The sequence below is a fragment of the Notolabrus celidotus genome, chromosome 3 (assembly GCF_009762535.1).
Source record: "Notolabrus celidotus isolate fNotCel1 chromosome 3, fNotCel1.pri, whole genome shotgun sequence".
Lineage (NCBI taxonomy): Eukaryota > Metazoa > Chordata > Actinopteri > Labriformes > Labridae > Notolabrus > Notolabrus celidotus.
This window is the reverse complement of record NC_048274.1, coordinates 5,383,864-5,402,476: the sequence shown is the minus strand read 5'-3', so window position 1 is coordinate 5,402,476 and position 18,613 is coordinate 5,383,864. Positions and strand designations below refer to the sequence as shown.

The 18,613-nt window shown below is 47.3% G+C and overlaps 2 protein-coding genes across 6 annotated transcripts; one reads left to right on the top strand and one right to left on the bottom strand.

The window, feature by feature from the left end:
- The first annotated feature begins 2,696 nt into the window (after positions 1 to 2,696).
- Positions 2,697 to 6,053, top strand: LOC117810355 (serine protease 23-like). Its single transcript, XM_034680155.1, has 2 exons — positions 2,697 to 3,021; positions 4,091 to 6,053. Exons 1-2 carry the CDS (start codon positions 2,996 to 2,998, stop codon positions 5,265 to 5,267), a joined length of 1,203 nt encoding a protein of 400 aa, XP_034536046.1. The 5' UTR covers positions 2,697 to 2,995; the 3' UTR covers positions 5,268 to 6,053.
- A 62-nt stretch (positions 6,054 to 6,115) lies between these two features.
- tmem39a (transmembrane protein 39A) lies at positions 6,116 to 18,355 on the bottom strand. 5 transcript variants are annotated; one of them, XM_034680150.1, is made up of 9 exons: positions 18,055 to 18,355; positions 12,978 to 13,192; positions 12,328 to 12,541; positions 12,091 to 12,174; positions 11,853 to 12,007; positions 11,043 to 11,400; positions 10,774 to 10,961; positions 10,562 to 10,682; positions 6,116 to 9,146 (listed from the first exon to the last, which is right to left on the bottom strand). In XM_034680150.1, exons 2-9 carry the CDS (start codon positions 13,088 to 13,090, stop codon positions 8,907 to 8,909), a joined length of 1,473 nt encoding a protein of 490 aa, XP_034536041.1. In that variant the 5' UTR covers positions 13,091 to 13,192; positions 18,055 to 18,355; the 3' UTR covers positions 6,116 to 8,906. The 5 variants fall into 5 exon arrangements, with proteins under 5 accessions (XP_034536041.1, XP_034536043.1, XP_034536044.1 ...); XM_034680152.1 differs by having other exon boundaries at positions 18,073 to 18,355; XM_034680153.1 differs by lacking the exon at positions 18,055 to 18,355 and adding an exon at positions 15,210 to 15,628.
- Positions 18,356 to 18,613: the final 258 nt, after the last annotated feature.

The following is an 18,613-nucleotide window of genomic DNA, read 5'->3' as shown; positions in this document are numbered from 1 at the left end:
CAGGTGCGATGTGCTCCCTCTTTTTCCGGCCAGTCAGGAGGTGAGCAGCAGCGTTTTGAACAAGCTGCCGAATCTGAATAGACGACACGTCTAAGCCCACATACAAGGAATTACAATAATCAAGCCTAGAAGTAATAAAGGCATGTACCACTCTCTCAATCTTTGGGAGGGAGATAGGCTTTTACCTTAGCTTTAAGTCTCAGCTGGAAGAAGCTGGCCTTAACAACAGAAGAGGCTACAGTGCTGCAATGCTACAATGCTATGATGCTCTACTACCTGCATGTAAACAAGCACAGGTAACAGGTGGCATCTCGTAGCGCTACAGTAACCCTCGGCTGAAGCAATGAGTAAGCAGCGCAGACGTGTGGATGCTAACCAGGAAGGAGGTGCTAGCTCTGCTAATGGTAGCCACACTCTGCAAACCAAGTGTTTTTTAACCTTCAGGCTACTTAGCTAATATAGCATCTTTAATGTGTGTAACTGCTGCAGGGCTGGTATCAGGCGAAGTTACTAACAGCTCAGAAACAGACTGTTTACATTTGACACAGCAAAGATTCACAGAGAATAAGATGCTAAAGGAAGCAGGATGGGCTCTGTCAGAAACACAGTTTCACGTGTCCAGAACAAGAACAGATGGAGACAGAGATGATAGAGCTTCATCTGCAGGTAGAACTAAAATCAGTGCAAACCAACAGTGGACTCTGTCACCGAGCCGTTCTCGAGTCTTCATGCCCTCTGGCTCCTGTAAATTCTCCACACATGCTTCAGAGCAGTGTTTGTCTCTCATCGTACATACTGCTGGAGGTTAATGAACACATGAGCCTCAGATACTCTGCCTGCAGCCTGTCAGAGTTCAGAGAGTTAAAGGTTTCTTACAGAGTCTCTTTAGGATCAAACAGGACAGGGAGAGAAGGGTGGAGAGAAGGGTGGAGGTTACTGTAAACTTTTCATCCATGCATGATACTGCTCCCACCCTCCACTCCTCTCCTCCCCTCCTCCTGCCTTTCTGGTGTCAGTTTATCTTAATGAAATCATTACATGGCATGATATCCTGCAGCAGCTAGCACAGTTCGCTTGGGTGGGTCAAGTGGAAACCAAACTTCCAGCATTGGCATCAGAACAACAATCTGCCCACTGAAATAATTCCTCACATGGGAGCGTCCCGTCAGCAGCAGAGAGGTCACTTTGTGAGTTCTTGTCATGTTTCAGAAAGAAGGATCACGGCTCAATAAAGTGGACGCAGAGTTTTCTGTAATCCGAGCTCCTGCTGTCTCTGCCAGGAGTCACGAGGAGGTGATGAAGCCAGCGAATAAACAGTGTGAACGTGTGTTTGGACAAAACATTGATGTATGTAAGCGACATAATTATTTAATGAGTAGGTTGATGGCATTCACGGATGTGTTTCTGTGAGGCAGAGAGTGATATAATGAGGGAGGGATGGAGGGAGGGAGGGATCTGGTCTGATCTAAAGACTGAATGTGGGTCAGTGTTTGTGTGGTGAGCAGAACACAGAATGAGAACGTCTCAATCTTTCTTTAATATGCAAACACAGACACAGACTGGTATCCTCTCCATCAACCTCTGCACACTCGCATCTCCATCTGGACAGATGTGCGTGTCCAGCTGTTTCAGCCCCTCATCACGTCTGAGCAGCTCCTCAGAGACTTGCTGAATACTTCAGTTAGAGGCCAGCATGCTGAAATAATGAGCTCAATGTTTACCTCTTTATACACAAACATCACGACCTCTTTCAAAATGTGATGTTAGAGAATAAAGGAAAGAGCTGCTGTGAATAAATCACATTTATTCTTTATTGATGCTTACTGTGAATAAAATCGGCGTGTTGTCAGGTTGAGATCATTTCTGCATGAATACTGATGGAGAGAATAACAGAGGGAGATCTTTATATCAGCAGAGAGGCATCTGCTACGGCACTCTGTGACCAATGGAAGATTAATCATTAATCAATAATCAGTTACTTACCTCTGATCATTGTCTAAGACAGACTTTAAGAAAGAATATCTTATTTCTCCATTATGATCGGATCATTTCTGAGGTTCTCTACTTAGAATATTAATTTTATACTAAATAATATGCAGTCAGTGATTTGATCTGAGTTTAAACATTTTAAGAAATATATTTGAAAAAGTATTTTATTCCTTTAGTTATTTTAGGGGAATTTTTATCTCTTTAAAATCATGTTTATTTCTTGATCTTGCTTTGTGTGATTTTATGTAAAACACTTTGTAACATGGTTTCTAAAAAAAAGTACTTTATAAATAAAATCATTATTATTATTATTATTATTATTATTATTATTATTATTAATATTATTATAATATGATCATATTATCATATTATTAATAGTCACACTCATATAAAGGTTAAATAAGTGTCGGTGAAATGCCCCCATAAAGCTCAGACTGATGTTAAAGACCTCAGACCTGTCTCTGTCTCTGGTTTAGTCTTAGCTGAACTCTAAAGGACTCAGTGAGTCTCCTTCAGACCTCAGACCTGTCTCTGGTTTAGTTTCAGTTAAACTCTAAGGACTCAGTGAGTCTCCTTCAGACTTCAGACCTGTCTCTAATTTAGTCTCAGCTGAACTCTAAAGGACTCAGTGAGTCTCCTTCAGACCTCTCCCCGAGCAGCAGCAGTGACTCATCAACCAGCAGCAGCAGTCAGCTGGTCACGTGACCGAGTCGGGGTCGGACCCTCTCTCTCTGACTCCGGGTCGTGGTCTGCAGATGTTGGAGGCGCTCAGACAGACGCAGACCTGCTCCGCCTCCAGCAGCGCGCAATGATCCAGACCCTCATCAGCTCACGGACCTTTCTGAACCGTCCCGGATTACAGAGACCTGGCAGCTCCTGAGAGGACGTGGTTTCTATTTTAACAGCGGGGTGTTCAGCAGAGAGAGCCAGTCCTGCTTCAGACCAGCAGAGAGACAGCCGGTCCTGCTTCAGACCAGCAGCTCGTCTCACCTGCAGAGAACCAACCATGCGCTCGCGGGCTGCGCTCTCCCGGTAAGTCACCTGTGCCAGGTTTCTGTGCGTAACGACTTGACTGGACAGAGGAGTCAGTCTGCAGGGACAGCTTTAAACTTTCACTGAGTCTGCGGATCTGAAGACCCGTTTACTGATCCACATCAGACGGTCTCAGCGCGTTTTTAAGAGGCTGCAGGTAAAACACCTGAAGAGCAGGGTTAGCTTAGCTTTGAGAGGACAGCTCTGTGCTAAAGGTTAATCTTACTGTAGGGACATGTAATGGTTTGTAAGATGAAGTAACGTGAATTCAAAATCTGCTGGTAGAGTCTCTATGGACCCGGACTCTCATCATGAGTTTATCTGATTTATATGAGACCACAGAGCAGCTACGAGGCTGCTGCAGAGAGTCAGTCCATCAAGGAAAGTATGTTCATCTCAATCAAACTGAAGAACAGTCCAGACCTCTGAGCAACCAACCAACCAACAAACAAACAAACAAACAAACAAACAAATATAAACTTAAGGGTGTAAATTAAATTAAAGAAGTTTGTTCTTAAAGGCATCTGAGACTCAGAGTGAGAGGACTGCTAAGTGTTCAGCTGTTCAGACTTACATCATAGGTGAGAGAGAGAGAGAGAGAGAGAGAGAGAGAGAGAGAGAGAGAGAGAGAGAGAGAGAGAGAGGTGTGACTGAGTTGAAGATATAAATCTATCAGATAAAGATTTATATTGTTCCTTAATTTAGAAACCCTGAATGTGTTCCAGCCTTTTAGCATGGAAAACATACGTTGACGTGGTTGACATTGCTAAGCTTCTCTCCGTCTGGGACCAGATCCCTAAGACCTCATGAAGGACTTTCCGTCCTGACCTCTGCCCTGCATGTCGTATAAAACACGGGAAGTTCATCGCTGCCAGATTCCAGCATAGAGACGTCTGAGAGGACCGGCTCTCTCGGGACTCTCATGGTTTTATTATAAATCAGTGAGCACAGCTTTTAGGAATGAGACTTTGTCAGACATCCGGTTTGGTTCTTCGGAGCCTCAGCGGAGACCTGGTCAGACTTGTTGGGTCACAGAGTTAATCTGATCTCTCCTTCTTCTCCTCCTCAGGTTTACGTCCCTCCTCTTCCTCTCCTTCCTGTCTCTTCCTCCTGTTCACTCCTCATCCCGCCCTCAGTGGATCCTCCAGCGTGTCCCTGTGGTCCTCCCGCAGCAGACCGAGGTCCGGCCGGCCCCTCACTTCCTGTCCCCGGCCCGATTGGAGGTCAGCTCCCCCTGTGACCCAGAATGCCACAAGAAGGCCCCGCGGCCCAGCTACTGGGACTTAAGGCAGCTTCTGTCTTATGAGACGCTGGAGTCTAACGGTGAACTCACAGAGACTGCAATCGGGATCTACGGATACAAACCCGGCTCTGACAACGCTCCAGTCTACTCCTCGGGGTCTCCTGGGCCTCAGCAGTCCCATGTGAGGAGGAAGAGACAGATCTTCGGTCATGATGGGCGTTTCAGCATAGCGGGGCAGGACTTCCTCCTGAAGTACCCGTTCTCAGTGTCGGTCAAACTGTCCACGGGGTGCTCGGGGACGCTGGTGGGAGACCGCCACGTTCTCACGGCGGCTCACTGCGTTCACGACGGGAAGAACTACGTGAAAGGAGCGCAGAAGCTCCGAGTCGGGTTTCTTAAACCCAAGCACCGAGACGCGCCGCCGTCTTCCTCTCACGGTCCTTCCAACCTCACCAATCACATCGAAGGAGCAGCGTACGCCCCGCCCACCAACGACAAGATGAAGTTCCAGTGGATCAGAGCCAAGCGCACCCACGTCCCCAAAGGATGGATTAAAGGGAACGCCAATGATATCGGGATGGATTACGATTACGCTCTGCTGGAGCTCAAAAAGCCCCACAAACGCCGCCACATGAAGCTCGGGGTCAGCCCGCCGGCTCTGAGGCTGCCCGGCCGCCGTGTCCACTTCTCAGGATACGATAACGACCGTCCGGGTCAGCTGGTGTACCGCTTTTGTCGGGCCGGCGAGGAGACGCCCGACCTGCTCTACCAGCACTGTGATGCTCAGCCGGGCGCCAGTGGCTCGGGGGTCTACGCCCGCATGTGGGATGGACGGCGCCGGCAATGGGAGCGGAAGGTGATAGGCGTGTTTTCTGGGCACCAGTGGGTGGAGAAACACGGGGCGTCTCAGGAATTTAATGTGGCGGTGAGAATCACGCCGCTCAAATACGCTCAGATCTGCTACTGGATCAAAGGGAACTTTGTAGACTGTCGGGAGGGCTGAAGGAGACCTGGAGGGGAGGACAAGACCGCCAAATCGACCTGGAGGCTTACGACGTCCTCATACTCCTCATACTCCCCCCCCTCCCCTCCCCTTCACTCACAGCACTGATGTCAACACCAACAAACAAACAAACAAACAAACAAACTGAGTCTGTCTCCCTGAATACAGAGCAGTCCAGTTACAGCACTAACACATGACCACAGGGGGCGCTCTCTCCGTTTGTTTCCTCACCATGATGGAGGAACATGGTAATCAAAGGGTTAATATTTAGTGTTGCAGATCAGAACCTTCTCTGGACGTTAATGTGGATCCCTGGTTCTTCTCAGGACCTTCAGGTCTGCAGGACGCTGTAGAGATGTTTGGAGACGGTCTAACAGGAGCTGGACTGATGGCGCTCTTTGACTGCATCATATTTTATTGTGTTTATACTAAAGATTGACCTGTTGAGACTCCTCAAGCTTTCTACTGATGTTTATGTGGATGAATGTACGAGTCAGCTACCAAAGTTTCACATTCTCTCCAAACTGTTGAGTTTCTCTCCTCAGAGGATCATGGAGCACAGCACGCTCTGTCGTTTCAGAGCGAGTTTAAAGGTTTGCAGGCGACTGAGTGAGGCTGCAGGAGCATGTGTTGATGCAGAGCTCCCTCTGGTGGCAGACATTAAGCACTGCAGGCGTCTGCACTGAACGCTGACTGATGCACTTTTTGACTTCCTCTTTAACTTTGTGTAGTTTCATTGTTTGTGTTCAGAGATTGTAAAATTAAATGATATATGCTTTAAAATCAGTGTGTTATATCTCTTCAGTCTGCTGGCTCCACACACACACACATCATCACACACACAATCATTTCATTTAAACACCATTTCTTTTATTTCAGATGTCAAAGAGCACTTTCAGAAATGCTGCGGGGAAACTGAACACTGTCAAAAGCCGAAATATGAGGACCAGCTCCTTTGACTTCTTCATTACCGACACATCCAACGAGTTCAACCAGGACTCTGAGCTGCAGTCCGGGACAGACAAAACCTGCAACTGAATCTAAACCTTTTATTACCCAGGGGGCCTCAGGTCCATCTCATCGCCACTAACTTTACTCAAATACAGGAAGTCCAAAGAAAATCATTTCAGAGGGGAAGCAGAGCCGCGGGTCAAACTGCTCCGTGTGTCCCCTCAGAGTGAAAGACCCTGAACCAGGACAGAGAGGGCGCTGTGAGCAAAGACTCAACATTCAAGTAATAACCGAGATTTAAAGCTCATCTTTAAATGTTAATGTGTTCACACGAGGGGAGGTCGATGGAGCACTGACTAAAACTTAAAATTCAGAGGTTCAATTAAAGGCTCATTCTGCCAAAAACAAAAACATGGCCGCTCACGTCGACAGAAACATTCAGTTTACGTTTCTACATTCAAATGAAGAGCGAGCACAAACAGCACGAGGAGCTGATCTCAGGTCAGTCTGCAGACTGTAATGAAACCTGCGTGATGTTTGATCACGAGGCGAAGCAGCTCAAACTCAGAAACATTTTCTCCTCCTCGTTTACGCTCCGTCTAAAGCCAGCCCGAGCAGTCGAGGTCAAATTCAACACAGCAGAAGAGATGATGGAGAGTTGACCCGCTGACAGACTGACGGAGCACTGATCTCTTTCTCTGAATACTGATCCTGATCCTTAATACTGCCTGAACTCACTGCAGGAGAGAGACGAGGAGGCTCAACATGAGGAACCTGCAGACCACGTGTACCTCAGAGGCAACCTGTAACACCGTCCTGGTAACAGAGGGAACATGAAGGGATGGAGATGAAGCATGAAGTGATGAAGAGGAGACAAAGTCCCTCACCTGTAACTGTCTACACCCTTTCATTTAGTCTTTATTCAAACCACCTGCTCTCACACCTGATGAGAGAGTGATGACGATGGGATGTTTGCAGGGGAGGAGAGATCCTGAGATGAGCCCAGAGATCTGTGAGGCCCATTAAAGCATCGAGGCACTAAACAACAGAGACTGAACGACTAAACTCAAATCTGTCCTGCTCTCTTAAAGTCAGCTTCAGACTCTCTGACTCTCTTCAGGGTCTCAGTGATTCTGGACTTCTCTGGGTTTGAGCGTCTTCTTTCTTTCCCTCTCTCATGACATGATGGTGCGTTTGTGCAGCTCTCCCTCTCTCCAGGTAACGATGATGTGAAACAGCAGACACTGAAAGTAAGGGTGAGACAGACTGCAGCGATCAGTCCGAGCAGAGGTTCAGAGCACTGAAGGGTTCAAACGCTTTAAGAAGGATCCACACTCAGACAAGAGAAGAGTTCAACATTTAGGTAAACACATGGTTATTAACTTCCTGTGATCGATACAGAGGATCGATACCTCTCCAATATCTACTCATCCAATCAGAAGCTAGAGCAGGCAGCCAATCAATATTCAACAGCTGCCTGCTCCTCTCACCTCCTCTGATCAACACGTTCGATCCACTAAAGTCAGAGTGAGATTTAACTGGTGGATTAAAGGCCGGACTCTGAAACACTCAGAGAGAGTCAGACGCTCTGCTGGACTCTGTTAAACTTAAAGACATCGTCTATTGATGAGTGGGTTTAAACAGGAGCTGATTGGTGGATTGTGTACCACTGGGCGGAGTCCGAGTACCTCCCAGGAATATGACAGCTACTGTTAGCATCTCCACCTTCCCCTTTAGCTCTCCATCAGAAAGAAAACAAGTGTTTCTCTAAATGTTGAACTTTTCAAACATCTGTGAAACAAGCTGAAATTGTTCAGAGTAGCCTGATGCTAAGCTAAAGAGCTACAACGCAAAAGAGCAACAAAGCTAAAGAGCTAAATAGCTACAGAGCTAAATAGCTACATAGCTAAAGAGCTAAATAGCTACATAGCTAAAGCGCTACAGAGAAAAATAGCTACATAGCTAAAGAGCCAAATAGCTTCAGAGCTAAAGAGCTAAATAGCTACATAGCTAAATAGATACAGAGCTAAATAGCTACAGAGCTAAATAGCTACAGAGCTACCTAGCTACATATCTAAATAGCTAAAGCACTACAGAGCTAAATAGCCAAAGCACTACGCAGCTGTCTTTAGCTAAATAGCTAAAGAACTTAGTAGCTACAGAGTTAAACGACAGAGCTACACAGCTAAATAGCTAAGGGCTAATTAGCTACAGAGCTAAAGTGCCACAGCTTCTCTGGTTCTACTCTGGGACTTTCGGTGCATCTTAGCGCGTCTCAGCCCAATCAGTGCTCCGTCCTTTGCTCGGTCTCTGACCCGGTCCAGCTGGCCCTCAGGAGTCCTCTCGTGGTTGGCCACCTGCACTTAAAATATCTTTGGTGAAAGTCACCTGGCACTCCCTGACTTCTCTGTCGCCTAGCAACAACATAACACAACATGCTAATGTCATCAGCGCGGTAATGCCCGGCGGAACTCCAAACAGTATACAAAATAAAAATATTCTTTAAATAGGTTTATATAAACATCGCGTTAAAAATAGAACCGTATCAAAACAGGATCATGAGTTCACAGTCTGTCCCTTTAATCCTCTTCACCTCCACCCATCTCTCCTCCACCAGCAGAGTTCATGGGCCTCGCCGTCAGTGGCCCCGCCGTGAGGGGCCTTGCCATGAGGGGCCTCATCGAGACTTCACTGAGACTTCAGACCCAGACTGCTGGAGGACAGGGGGAAGGAGTACGCCTTGCCCAGCACGATGCGGTCCCGCAGCAGCTTGAACAGGACATAGTAGTTGCAGCAGAGAATGAGGCCCAGAGACAGAGTGTGGTTCCAGCGCTCGGAGCGCAGCAGAGAGTACAACTGGTACAAAACCACACTGGACTCGATCCAGATCAGCAGGTTCAGGATCCGCAAAGGCTTGTGGAACAGAAACTGAAAGAAGACAGAGGAGCATGTTGTGTCAGTATGAAGAGGGTCAGAGGGAAGAGGACTCACAGGAGCAGACTCCTGAACACCTGAAGGACTCACAACAGAGACGACACTAAACCGCATCACTGAGTTCAGACTGAGAGAGGACAGGATGTTTAACAGAGACCTCAGAGACTCTGATGCTGATCACACTGACACAACATAAAGTGAAAAATAACGTTGATTTATATAAACTCATGGTAGACTTTTATTTCAGCTGAATGTTGAATCATTCTGTGTGAGTCTGATGTGATGAACGTCTCCTCGTCACAGCGCTGCAGTGAATATTCATGAGGTGACTTTAGGTCGTCTGTAAGAAGTTCACAGAGCACGCTGAAGAGGAAATATTCAAACATGTTCTCAGCACAGAAAGAAAGGAAAACTAGGAGAGTTTTCAATTTGTGGGGAATAACCTGCTTCTATCAGACTCTCTGTCTGTCTGTCTGTCTGTCTGTCTGTCTGTCTGTCTGTCTGTCTGTCTGTCTGTCTGTCTGTCTGTCTGTCTGTCTGTCTGTCTGTCTGTGTGTGTTTGAAGTTCAGGTGTTTTGTTCCTCTTCTTCATTATTCAGTGTTTGTTTGTCTGTGATCATCTTTACTTTGTTGTGTCCACACATAAACACAACAAATTAACTTATGATCAGGCACCTTCGTTTCTTAAAAGAGCTCATTGTGCTCTATCAACCCTCTAGAACATTACGCTCCTAACATGCAGGCCTGCTGGTCGTACCTAAAGTCTCTAAAAGTAGTATGGGAGGTCGAAACTTCGGTCATCAGGCCCCTCTCCTTTGGAATCATCTACCAGTCAGGGCCCAGGAGGCAGACACCCTCTCTACTTTTAAGACTAGGCTTCAAACTTTCCTTTTCGATAAAGTTACTAACCATAGACCTTTCTGGAGTCCCTGAGCTCCCTTGTCTCGTACGTTCCTCTGAGCTGCCTTAGACGTCCTCCTGCTGTGGACGTTCCAGACTGATACAGACATCCTGGACTCCAGCGGCAACAGCTACTACTACTTGTCTCATCGCTATCTCCGCTCCCTCTTTCTCTTATTCTCCTCTATCCCTCTTTCCAGACCCAACTCGGTCTTAGCAGATGGGTGTCTAACATGAGTCTGGTTCTGTCCGAGGTTTCTGCCTGTTAAAGGAAGTTTTTCCTCTACAATGTAACTAGCTAAATACTGCAAGGTGCAATGCTCATGGTGGATTAAGGTGGGGTAAGACTGTGTGTTACCCTGTCTTGGTGTTGGGTCTCTGTTCATAATTTGACAGAGTGGTCTAGACCTGCTCTGTTTGTAAAAGCGTCTTGAGATAACATTTGTTGTTATTTGGCGCTATACAAATAAAGATTGATTGAACACAGTGAGAAGAGGACAGATACTCACATAAAACCTTGCGTGGGACACATCAGAGGGCAGAGCCACGTTGTACGGTCCCACTGCCTTATACAGACTGCGGCTGTGTCGGACCAACACACCCTGAGGCCAGATGGTGCTCTCTGACCAGCTGTGGAGAGATCACACAAAGATCACATACAGTCACACAAAGCGATGGACAAGATGTTAAAGTGTGGAGACGAGCGCGCAGAGACACTCACACATGCTGCGGGGCGTTGCTGTACGAGCCGTGTTCCAGTTTCTGCCAGCGGCCCAGGTGAGCCGCCGAGCGGTGCAGCAGGTCGCAGTAGCTGGGCGGCAGCAGCTGACTCATCAACATCACGAACGCGTTGATCCACACCATGATCAGGTGCTCACAGGACCAGCGCATGTCGTAGTACTGAGTGCTCTGAGGGGGAGGAGCAGACAGAGTGAGACGGAGGACAAACGCACAGAGGGTCAAATCAAAGCGACGTGACGGGACACCGACCTTCACGAAGCAGAGCGGCAGGAAGGCCACGTAGTACGCGCTGAACAGAGAGTTGAACAGCACTTCCTTTATCCGCCGGTTGAAGTCGCTCTTCAGCTCCTCCACCTCCGCTCGAATCAGGTCCGGCGTGTGTGAGTGTGTGTGCGGCGGGCAGGTGTGTATGGGCATGAGCGGAGTGTTGGAAAACTGCTCTCTGAGGTTCTCCCGTAACAGGAAGAGGAAGTCACGTGGTCTAAAGAACGGGGTCTCTGATAGGTCCGTTTGCTGGTGCTCCGCTGGATAGTCGCAGTCCGTTGCCGTCGTCTGGCTTTTCCCTCCCTCCTGATGGAAACAGCAGAGCGGGACGTACACGCCAAATCTGACATGGATGGAGAGACAGAGAGAGAGAGAGAGAGAGAGAGAGTTACTTGAGAGTTATGAGACCTGATCACAGAGCGTCTCTGAGACCTGGTTCTGTTTCTTTGCAGTAAAACACCTGCGTGTGAACTTCCTGTGAGCATCAGATGTCAGTCGTGACTTTAGCTCTGAGGTCCCATTTGAGTTAAAACATGAGTTTACTCTGAACAAAGAGCTGTCAGGTCTCTGAGCTTCATCTTCAGAGTATCAAACACCTAGCTTTGAGACCAGGGGGGGTCACAGTGTGAGCTGGTCCCGGTCTCAGAGTATAAAACACCTAGCTTTGAGACCAGGGGGGTCACAGTGTGACCTGGTCCCGGTCTCAGAGTATCAAACACCTAGCTTTGAGACCAGGGGGGTCACAGTGTGAGCGGGTCCTGGTCTCAGAGCCCTGCAGAGGAAGCAAAGACTCACGGGTATCCCAGGAAGAGCAGGTTGAGCACGGAGTGGTTCTTGCAGAGGTTGACCAGAGTCCAGCAGAGCACCCAGCCGCACATGGTGAGCAGGGAGAGCCGCGCTGTGATCAGAACCACATACCTGAGCAAGGACCCCCCACTGCTCTGAGACACCTGCAGGAGACCACCACAGAGATGGTTAGAGGAGAGAGACCATCAGAGGAAGGATCCCTGCTACAGCTCGACTGCTCACTCACCTCTGAGACGATGGTCCACACCAGCCTCCGGGCCAACATCACCGTGATGAAGATCGCCAGGTGGTAGTCCATCAGGTGGAAGTTCTGCAGGAGCAAAGATGGGTTTTCAGATCCAGGAGGAGGAAGATGACATCAGTTTAACACGACATGTTTTAAAATCATGAACTGAAGTTAGGGCTGAACATAAACAGATATTTATATCTGAAGAGATTTTAATACACCTGTTTGTGTTCTTACCAATGAGGTGGAGGCAGCGGGGTGGCTGTACGGGTACCACCACACGGTTCTGTAGATGTTGATGTACTGGACAAACAGAGCCACCAGCAGGTAGAGGAAGAGCAGGAACTCAAACAGCAGACTGCTGTCCAACGGCAGCTCCGGGATCCTCGAGTGACGGACCGGCTCGGGGGTGATGAGGGCCGAGAGAGGAGGAGACAGACCCACGGAGGCACTGCTCCATGGAGAACGCAGAGACTCCATCAGTGAGTGATCAGATTAAAACATTCAAACTAAGAGCTGGATCCAGCCTGAGAGCTGGACCCAGACTGAGAGGTTTCCAACTCTGACTGTTAACAAGTTTAAATAAACATTCCCATAAAGACGTTTGAGAACAGACAGCTGATCTCTATGTGTTTCCATGTTTTCCTTTTCACTGGATTTGCATTAAACGTCTGAAAACAGAGACGATTTAAACGAGATGATTACATTTGATTTAGTTAACTTCATGAGCAGCTGAAGTCTGAAACATTCAGTCTGATCTCAGTGATTGGATGTTCAGCTGTTCTAAACCTGCTGAGGAGAGGTGGGACTGTCAGGGTTTTATAAAGTCCGTACACGAACATTCAAGTCATGATGCTGATCTGAGTGATTATGACTGAATCACACACCTGTTCCTGAGGCCTGTACCGTTCCCCAGGTTTCCTCCGACCAGAGTCTGCAGGGACGGCAGAGCAGAGCGACTTAGCTGCTGTCTGCTGGGACCCCTGCGGCCTCCTGGCATGGTCGCCAGTTACCGTGGAAACCACGGACTCCGCCCACCAACCAACAGCCACCGGGACTCCTCCCCTTCCTCCTCAGTGAGCCACCATGTACGACCAGGCCTCTGTGGGGGAAACACAGAGAGACGAGACCGGGTCAGAGCGAGACGGGTTAAACACGTTGAAATGAAAAACAAGGAAACATAAAGACAACAAAAACAACAAAGTAAACAACGAGACAAAAACATAAACAACAAAGTAAACAACAAGACAAAAACATAAACAACAAAGTAAACAACAAGACAACAACATAAACAACAAAGTAAACAACAAGACAACAACCGGAGGGTTAAAAAAGAGCGAGGGCAGCTCAGACGTCCCCGTGTGTTGACTTCAAGCTCACGAGTCAACACAGGGATGTTTAGAGGATTACAGAGCACACTGCAGAAGCTCTCATTATTCCTCTCTTCAGATTTTATCACATAAACTTTGAGGACATGAGGCAGAGAGACAGAGAGGACATGAGGCAGAGAGGACGAGTGGAGAGAGACAGAGAGGCAGAGAGGACTAGAGACAGAGAGGAAGAGAGGATGAGAGGAGAGAGACAGAGAGGCAGAGAGGATAAAAGACAGAGAGGAAGAGAGGATGAGAGGAGAGAGACAGAGAGGCAGAGAGGATAAAAGGCAGAGAGGAAGAGAGGAAGATAGGATGAGAGGAGAGAGACAGAGAGGCAGAGAGGATAAAAGACAGAGAGGCAGAGAGGATAAAAGACAGAGAAGCAGAGAGGCAGAGACACAGAGAGGAAGAGACAGAGAGGAAGAGAGGATAAAAGACAGAGAAGCAGAGAGGCAGAGACACAGAGAGGAAGAGACAGAGAGGAAGAGAGACAGACAGGCAGAGAGGACTAAAGGCAGAGAGGACTGGAGGCAGAGAGGCAGAGAGGCAGAGAGGACTGGAGGCAGAGAGGCAGAGAGGACGAGAGGCAGAGAGGACGAGAGACAGAGAGGCAGAGAGGACTAGAGGCAGAGAGGCAGAGAGGCAGAGAGGACTGGAGACAGAGAGGCAGAGAGGACGAGAGACAGAGAGGCAGAGAGGACTAGAGGCAGAGAGGACTGGAGGCAGAGAGGCAGAGAGGCAGAGAGGCAGAGAGACAGAGAGGACGATAGGTAGAGAGACCTGTGAGACCCCCAGTTTTATGATCAGTGAGTTAAAATGTGATGGAGAGCAAACAGTCGTTGAACACTTCCTCAGTGACAGAGCTTTGTCCTCCTCCATGATGTTGATCTTTAGTTTGAGGTGAGAGCTCCAACGATTCATTTCAATATTTAAATATGTATCATGTTATCACACACACGTCAGGGGTTTCCCTGCCTCCAACAGCTCTCTGTGTTTCTTTGTGTTAATGTTTAACCGGCTTCACACTTGAACTTAAATTTCAGGATTTAATGCATAATAATGATTATTATAATCTTTGTTTTAATAACATTGATTTATCTTATTTATCTATTTATTTTTTAATATTTATCTGATCTTTTTTAACTGAAACTGAGTTTGAATTTTGTGTTCTTCTCTTATTTATTTTATGTTTATGATCACGTCTTTTATTATTTTATAACATCTGTTGTTTTCTGTCTGTTCTCTATGAAGCACTTTGGTCTGCCTGCTCGTCTGTATGAAATGTGCTGTTTAAATAAAGTTGAGTTGTAGATCACAGACATATCACACAGACAGGTTTCCTTCATGCTGATCATCACTGAGTTCAGCTCTGTCACCCTGCAGCCTCTCCAACCATCACTCAAACCTAATGTTTCAAACAAACTCAGGATGACCAACAACAGAGTTTACAGAGAGACGTAGGAGTCCAAACGTCCAGCACTGCGTCTGTCACAGACCTTTACCTCCTTTCACTCACATTAAAAAACAAACTGAGATCACTGACTGAGGAGGAGGAGTCTCCTGCTCCCTCACACAGTCTGGGATCATAACCCCCTCCTCTTCTTCTTTTATCTGCCTCTTCTTTATTTAGTGACAAACATCCATAAACAGGAGAGGAGCGATCACCCAGAGGCCTTCATTAAAACAGACCTACCAGAGGAGGAGCGTCCCACAGCCTCCTGGGACACAATCAAATAATTACTTAACAAAGCAAACAGAGCTGCTGCTTCCTCCTCCGTCAGAGAAACATTCACCGGGTGTAGTTTCCGAAGCGATGACAGGATCCCCGTGTGTCTTCATGAGAGGATGGAGGAGCAGGTCTTGTTCACAGCCTTCATGTATCTGAGGGACTCACTCTGAGTCTGAAGTCTCTTTAAACAGAAGACTGCTGCTCTGTTACTGAAGGTGATACTCAGCTAAAACTTCAACATGGGAGGAAACCTCCTCAATCTCTTTCCTCCTTCTAGAAGTTCAAACGGATCAGGTCTACTTTAATTCCGGATCCATAACTCATGATGAGAACGCTCCTCTCTACTCCTCATGTGGTCCAGGGAGAACCAGCAGAGATCTGCGTCCTCCGTGTTCCTTGTTCCTGTGTTTGGATTCTCCCGTGAGCAGCATGAACTCTTCTGACACACCTGAACCAAATATAGACGTTAATTACAGATGCAGGTCTCAGCTGGACCTCGTCAAACCAGCTGCTATTAACACACAGGTACCTGAGAGTCACAGAGTCCAGACTGAGTCAGACCTGCATGCTGGATCAGTCCAGATGTTATTAACACACAGGTATCAGAGAGTCACAGAGTACAGACTGAGTCAGACCTGCACGCTGGATCAGTCCAGATGTTATAAGCACGCAGGTATCAGAGTCAGAGTCCAGACTGAGTCAGACCTGCACGCTGCATCATTCCAGATGTTATTAACACACAGGTATCAGAGTCAAAGAGTCCAGACTAAGTCGGACCTGCATGCTGCATCAGTCCAGATGTTATTAACACACAGGTATCAGAGTCAAAGAGTCCAGACTAAGTCTGACCTGCATGCTGCATCAGTCCAGATGTTATTAACACACAGGTATCAGAGTCAAAGAGTCCAGACTGAGTCAGACCTGCATGCTGCATCAGTCCAGATGTTATTAACACACAGGTTTCAGAGTCACAGAGTCCAGACTGAGTCAGACCTGCACGCTGCATCAGTCCAGATGTTATTAACACACAGGTATCAGAGTCACAGAGTCCAGACTGAGTCAGACCTGCACGCTGCATCAGTCCAGATGTTATTAACACACAAGTATCAGTCACAGAGTCACAGAGTCCAGACTGAGTCAGACCTGCATGCTGCATCAGTCCAGATGTTATTAACAAACAGGTATCAGAGTCAAAGAGTCCAGACTGAGTCAGACCTGCACGCTGCATCAGTCCAGATGTCATTAACACACAGGTATCAGAGTCAAAGAGTCCAGACTGAGTCAGACCTGCATGCTGCATCAGTCCAGATGTTCTTAACACACATGTACCAGAGTCACAGAGTCCAGACTGAGTCAGACCTGCACGCTGCATCAGTCCAGATGTTATTAACACACAGGTATCAGAGTCACAGAGTCCAGACTGAGTCAGACCTGCACGCTGCATCAGTCCAGATGTTATTAACACACAAGTATCAGTCACAGAGTCACAGAGTCCAGACTGAGTCAGACCTGCATGCTGCATCAGTCCAGATGTTATTAACAAACAGGTATCAGAGTCAAAGAGTCCAGACTGAGTCAGACCTGCACGCTGCATCAGTCCAGATGTCATTAACACACAGGTATCAGAGTCAAAGAGTCCAGACTGAGTCAGACCTGCATGCTGCATCAGTCCAGATGTTCTTAACACACATGTACCAGAGTCACAGAGTCCAGACTGAGTCAGACCTGCACGCTGCATCAGTCCAGATGTTATTAACACACATGTCCCAGTGTCACAGAGTCCAGACTGAGTCAGACCTGCACGCTGCATCAGTCCAGATGTTATAAGCACGCAGGTATCAGAGTCAGAGTCCAGACTGAGTCAGACCTGCACGCTGCATTAGTCCAGATGTTATTAACAAACATATATCACACCGAGTCCAGACTGAGTCAGACCTGCACGCTGCATCAGTCCAGATGCTATTAACACACAGGTATCAGAGTCACAGAGTCCAGACTAAGTCAGTATGTCTGTTAATGAAACTTTATTAAAAACCATCTGACAGTCTGTAAAAACGTCGACTCATCAACATCGTCAGAATAAAATCAATAAATCAATAAACTATCATCAGAGGGTCAGAGACCCGCCCTGCTAAAACCAGAACCAGAACCATGTTTCATCCAACCTGTGTGTGTGTGTGTGTGTGTGTGTGTGTGTGTGTGTGTGTGTGTTTCATTCTGGCTTATGAAACAGGATGGAGATGGTAATGCAGCGTGCTCTGTATCCAGTGTATTTCCAATATTCTACAATATTAAAGCTACAACAGGAAACAGACGGTCACACACAAACAGAGATACACACACACTTACACACAGATACACAGAGAGAGGGATGCACACACACTCACACACACTTACACAGACAGAAAAGTGAAAACAGGAAGTGTTTGAGTGTGTGTGTGTGTGTGTGTGTGTGTGTGTGTGTGTGTGTGTGTGTGTGTGTGTGTGTGTGTGTGTGTGTGTGTGGTAGTGAAGGATTCATATATTGTGTCACTTTGTGGAGTTTATACATGTTGTTATTTTAAAGTGTAATAAAGTCAGATAAAGTGTTGTGGAGAGTGTATTTCTCTGTTTATGTGTGTGTGTGTGTGTGTGTGTGTTGACTCTTTTTTCAGAAACACATTGTTGGACTTTTTTTCCTGCAGACTTGTGAAGACTTGCACTCAGAGCAGTCTGAATCATGACACCATGCAGAGAGACACACCGAGGAAACTCCTCACAGAGGTGTCCACACACACACACCTGTGAGCTCTCAGCTAGCTGCCGACCTACACAATCAAAGCGTGGTAGTTTAAGAAGCTTCATAAAGACAGTGTTACTCACACAACATCGACAACATACGGGGGGTGAACTGAACGAGGATGCATCAGTCAGTTGTGTGGCTTCCAGCCTGACGAGTCCAGACAGCACCGAGCATTTCTCCGCCTTCCAGCTTCAACATCCACGGCGGCACCGGACCGGAGACTGTCCACGACGGTACAGACGGGTCTGGGGGGTCACTCTCAGTCCGGACAAAAACACAGAACGGCTTCAAAAGTTAGCCCTGGGCTTCAGGAGCAACAGTGTGAATGCGCTGCACAGAGACCGACGTGGCAAACCCGCACCTCCTCTCAGCGCGACGTCATAAGAGCGCGACATTAACAAGCCCGCACAGCGCAGGCGCAGTTTAGTCAAAATAGACTGCTTTACTGTTCAACTTGAGTAAAATAAAATGAATCACTCTCATATTATTTAAATAGAACATCTTCAGCAAGGGAAATATGAAACTAATGTGACTCTCATCTTTTCACTAAGAAACTGCAGATTTTCGAACAGTCTGAAACTTTATCAGTGTTAGGAACAACACATTAAAATCACTAGACTGGGTTTAAGGCAGGGGTTC

Coding starts and splice junctions, on each gene's coding strand:
- LOC117810355 (XM_034680155.1), top strand. CDS start 2,996: ATGCGCTCGCGGGCTGCGCTCTCCCG. Junction 3,022..4,090: donor TCGCGGGCTGCGCTCTCCCG/GTAAGTCACCTG, acceptor TCTCCTCCTCAG/GTTTACGTCCCTCCTCTTCC.
- tmem39a (XM_034680150.1), bottom strand. CDS start 13,090: ATGCCAGGAGGCCGCAGGGGTCCCAGCAGACAGCAGCTAAGTCGCTCT. Junction 12,542..12,977: donor GGTACAGGCCTCAGGAACAG/GTGTGTGATTCA, acceptor TCCATGGAGCAG/TGCCTCCGTGGGTCTGTCTC. Junction 9,147..10,561: donor TGTCCCACGCAAGGTTTTAT/GTGAGTATCTGT, acceptor GTCTTCTTTCAG/TTTCTGTTCCACAAGCCTTT.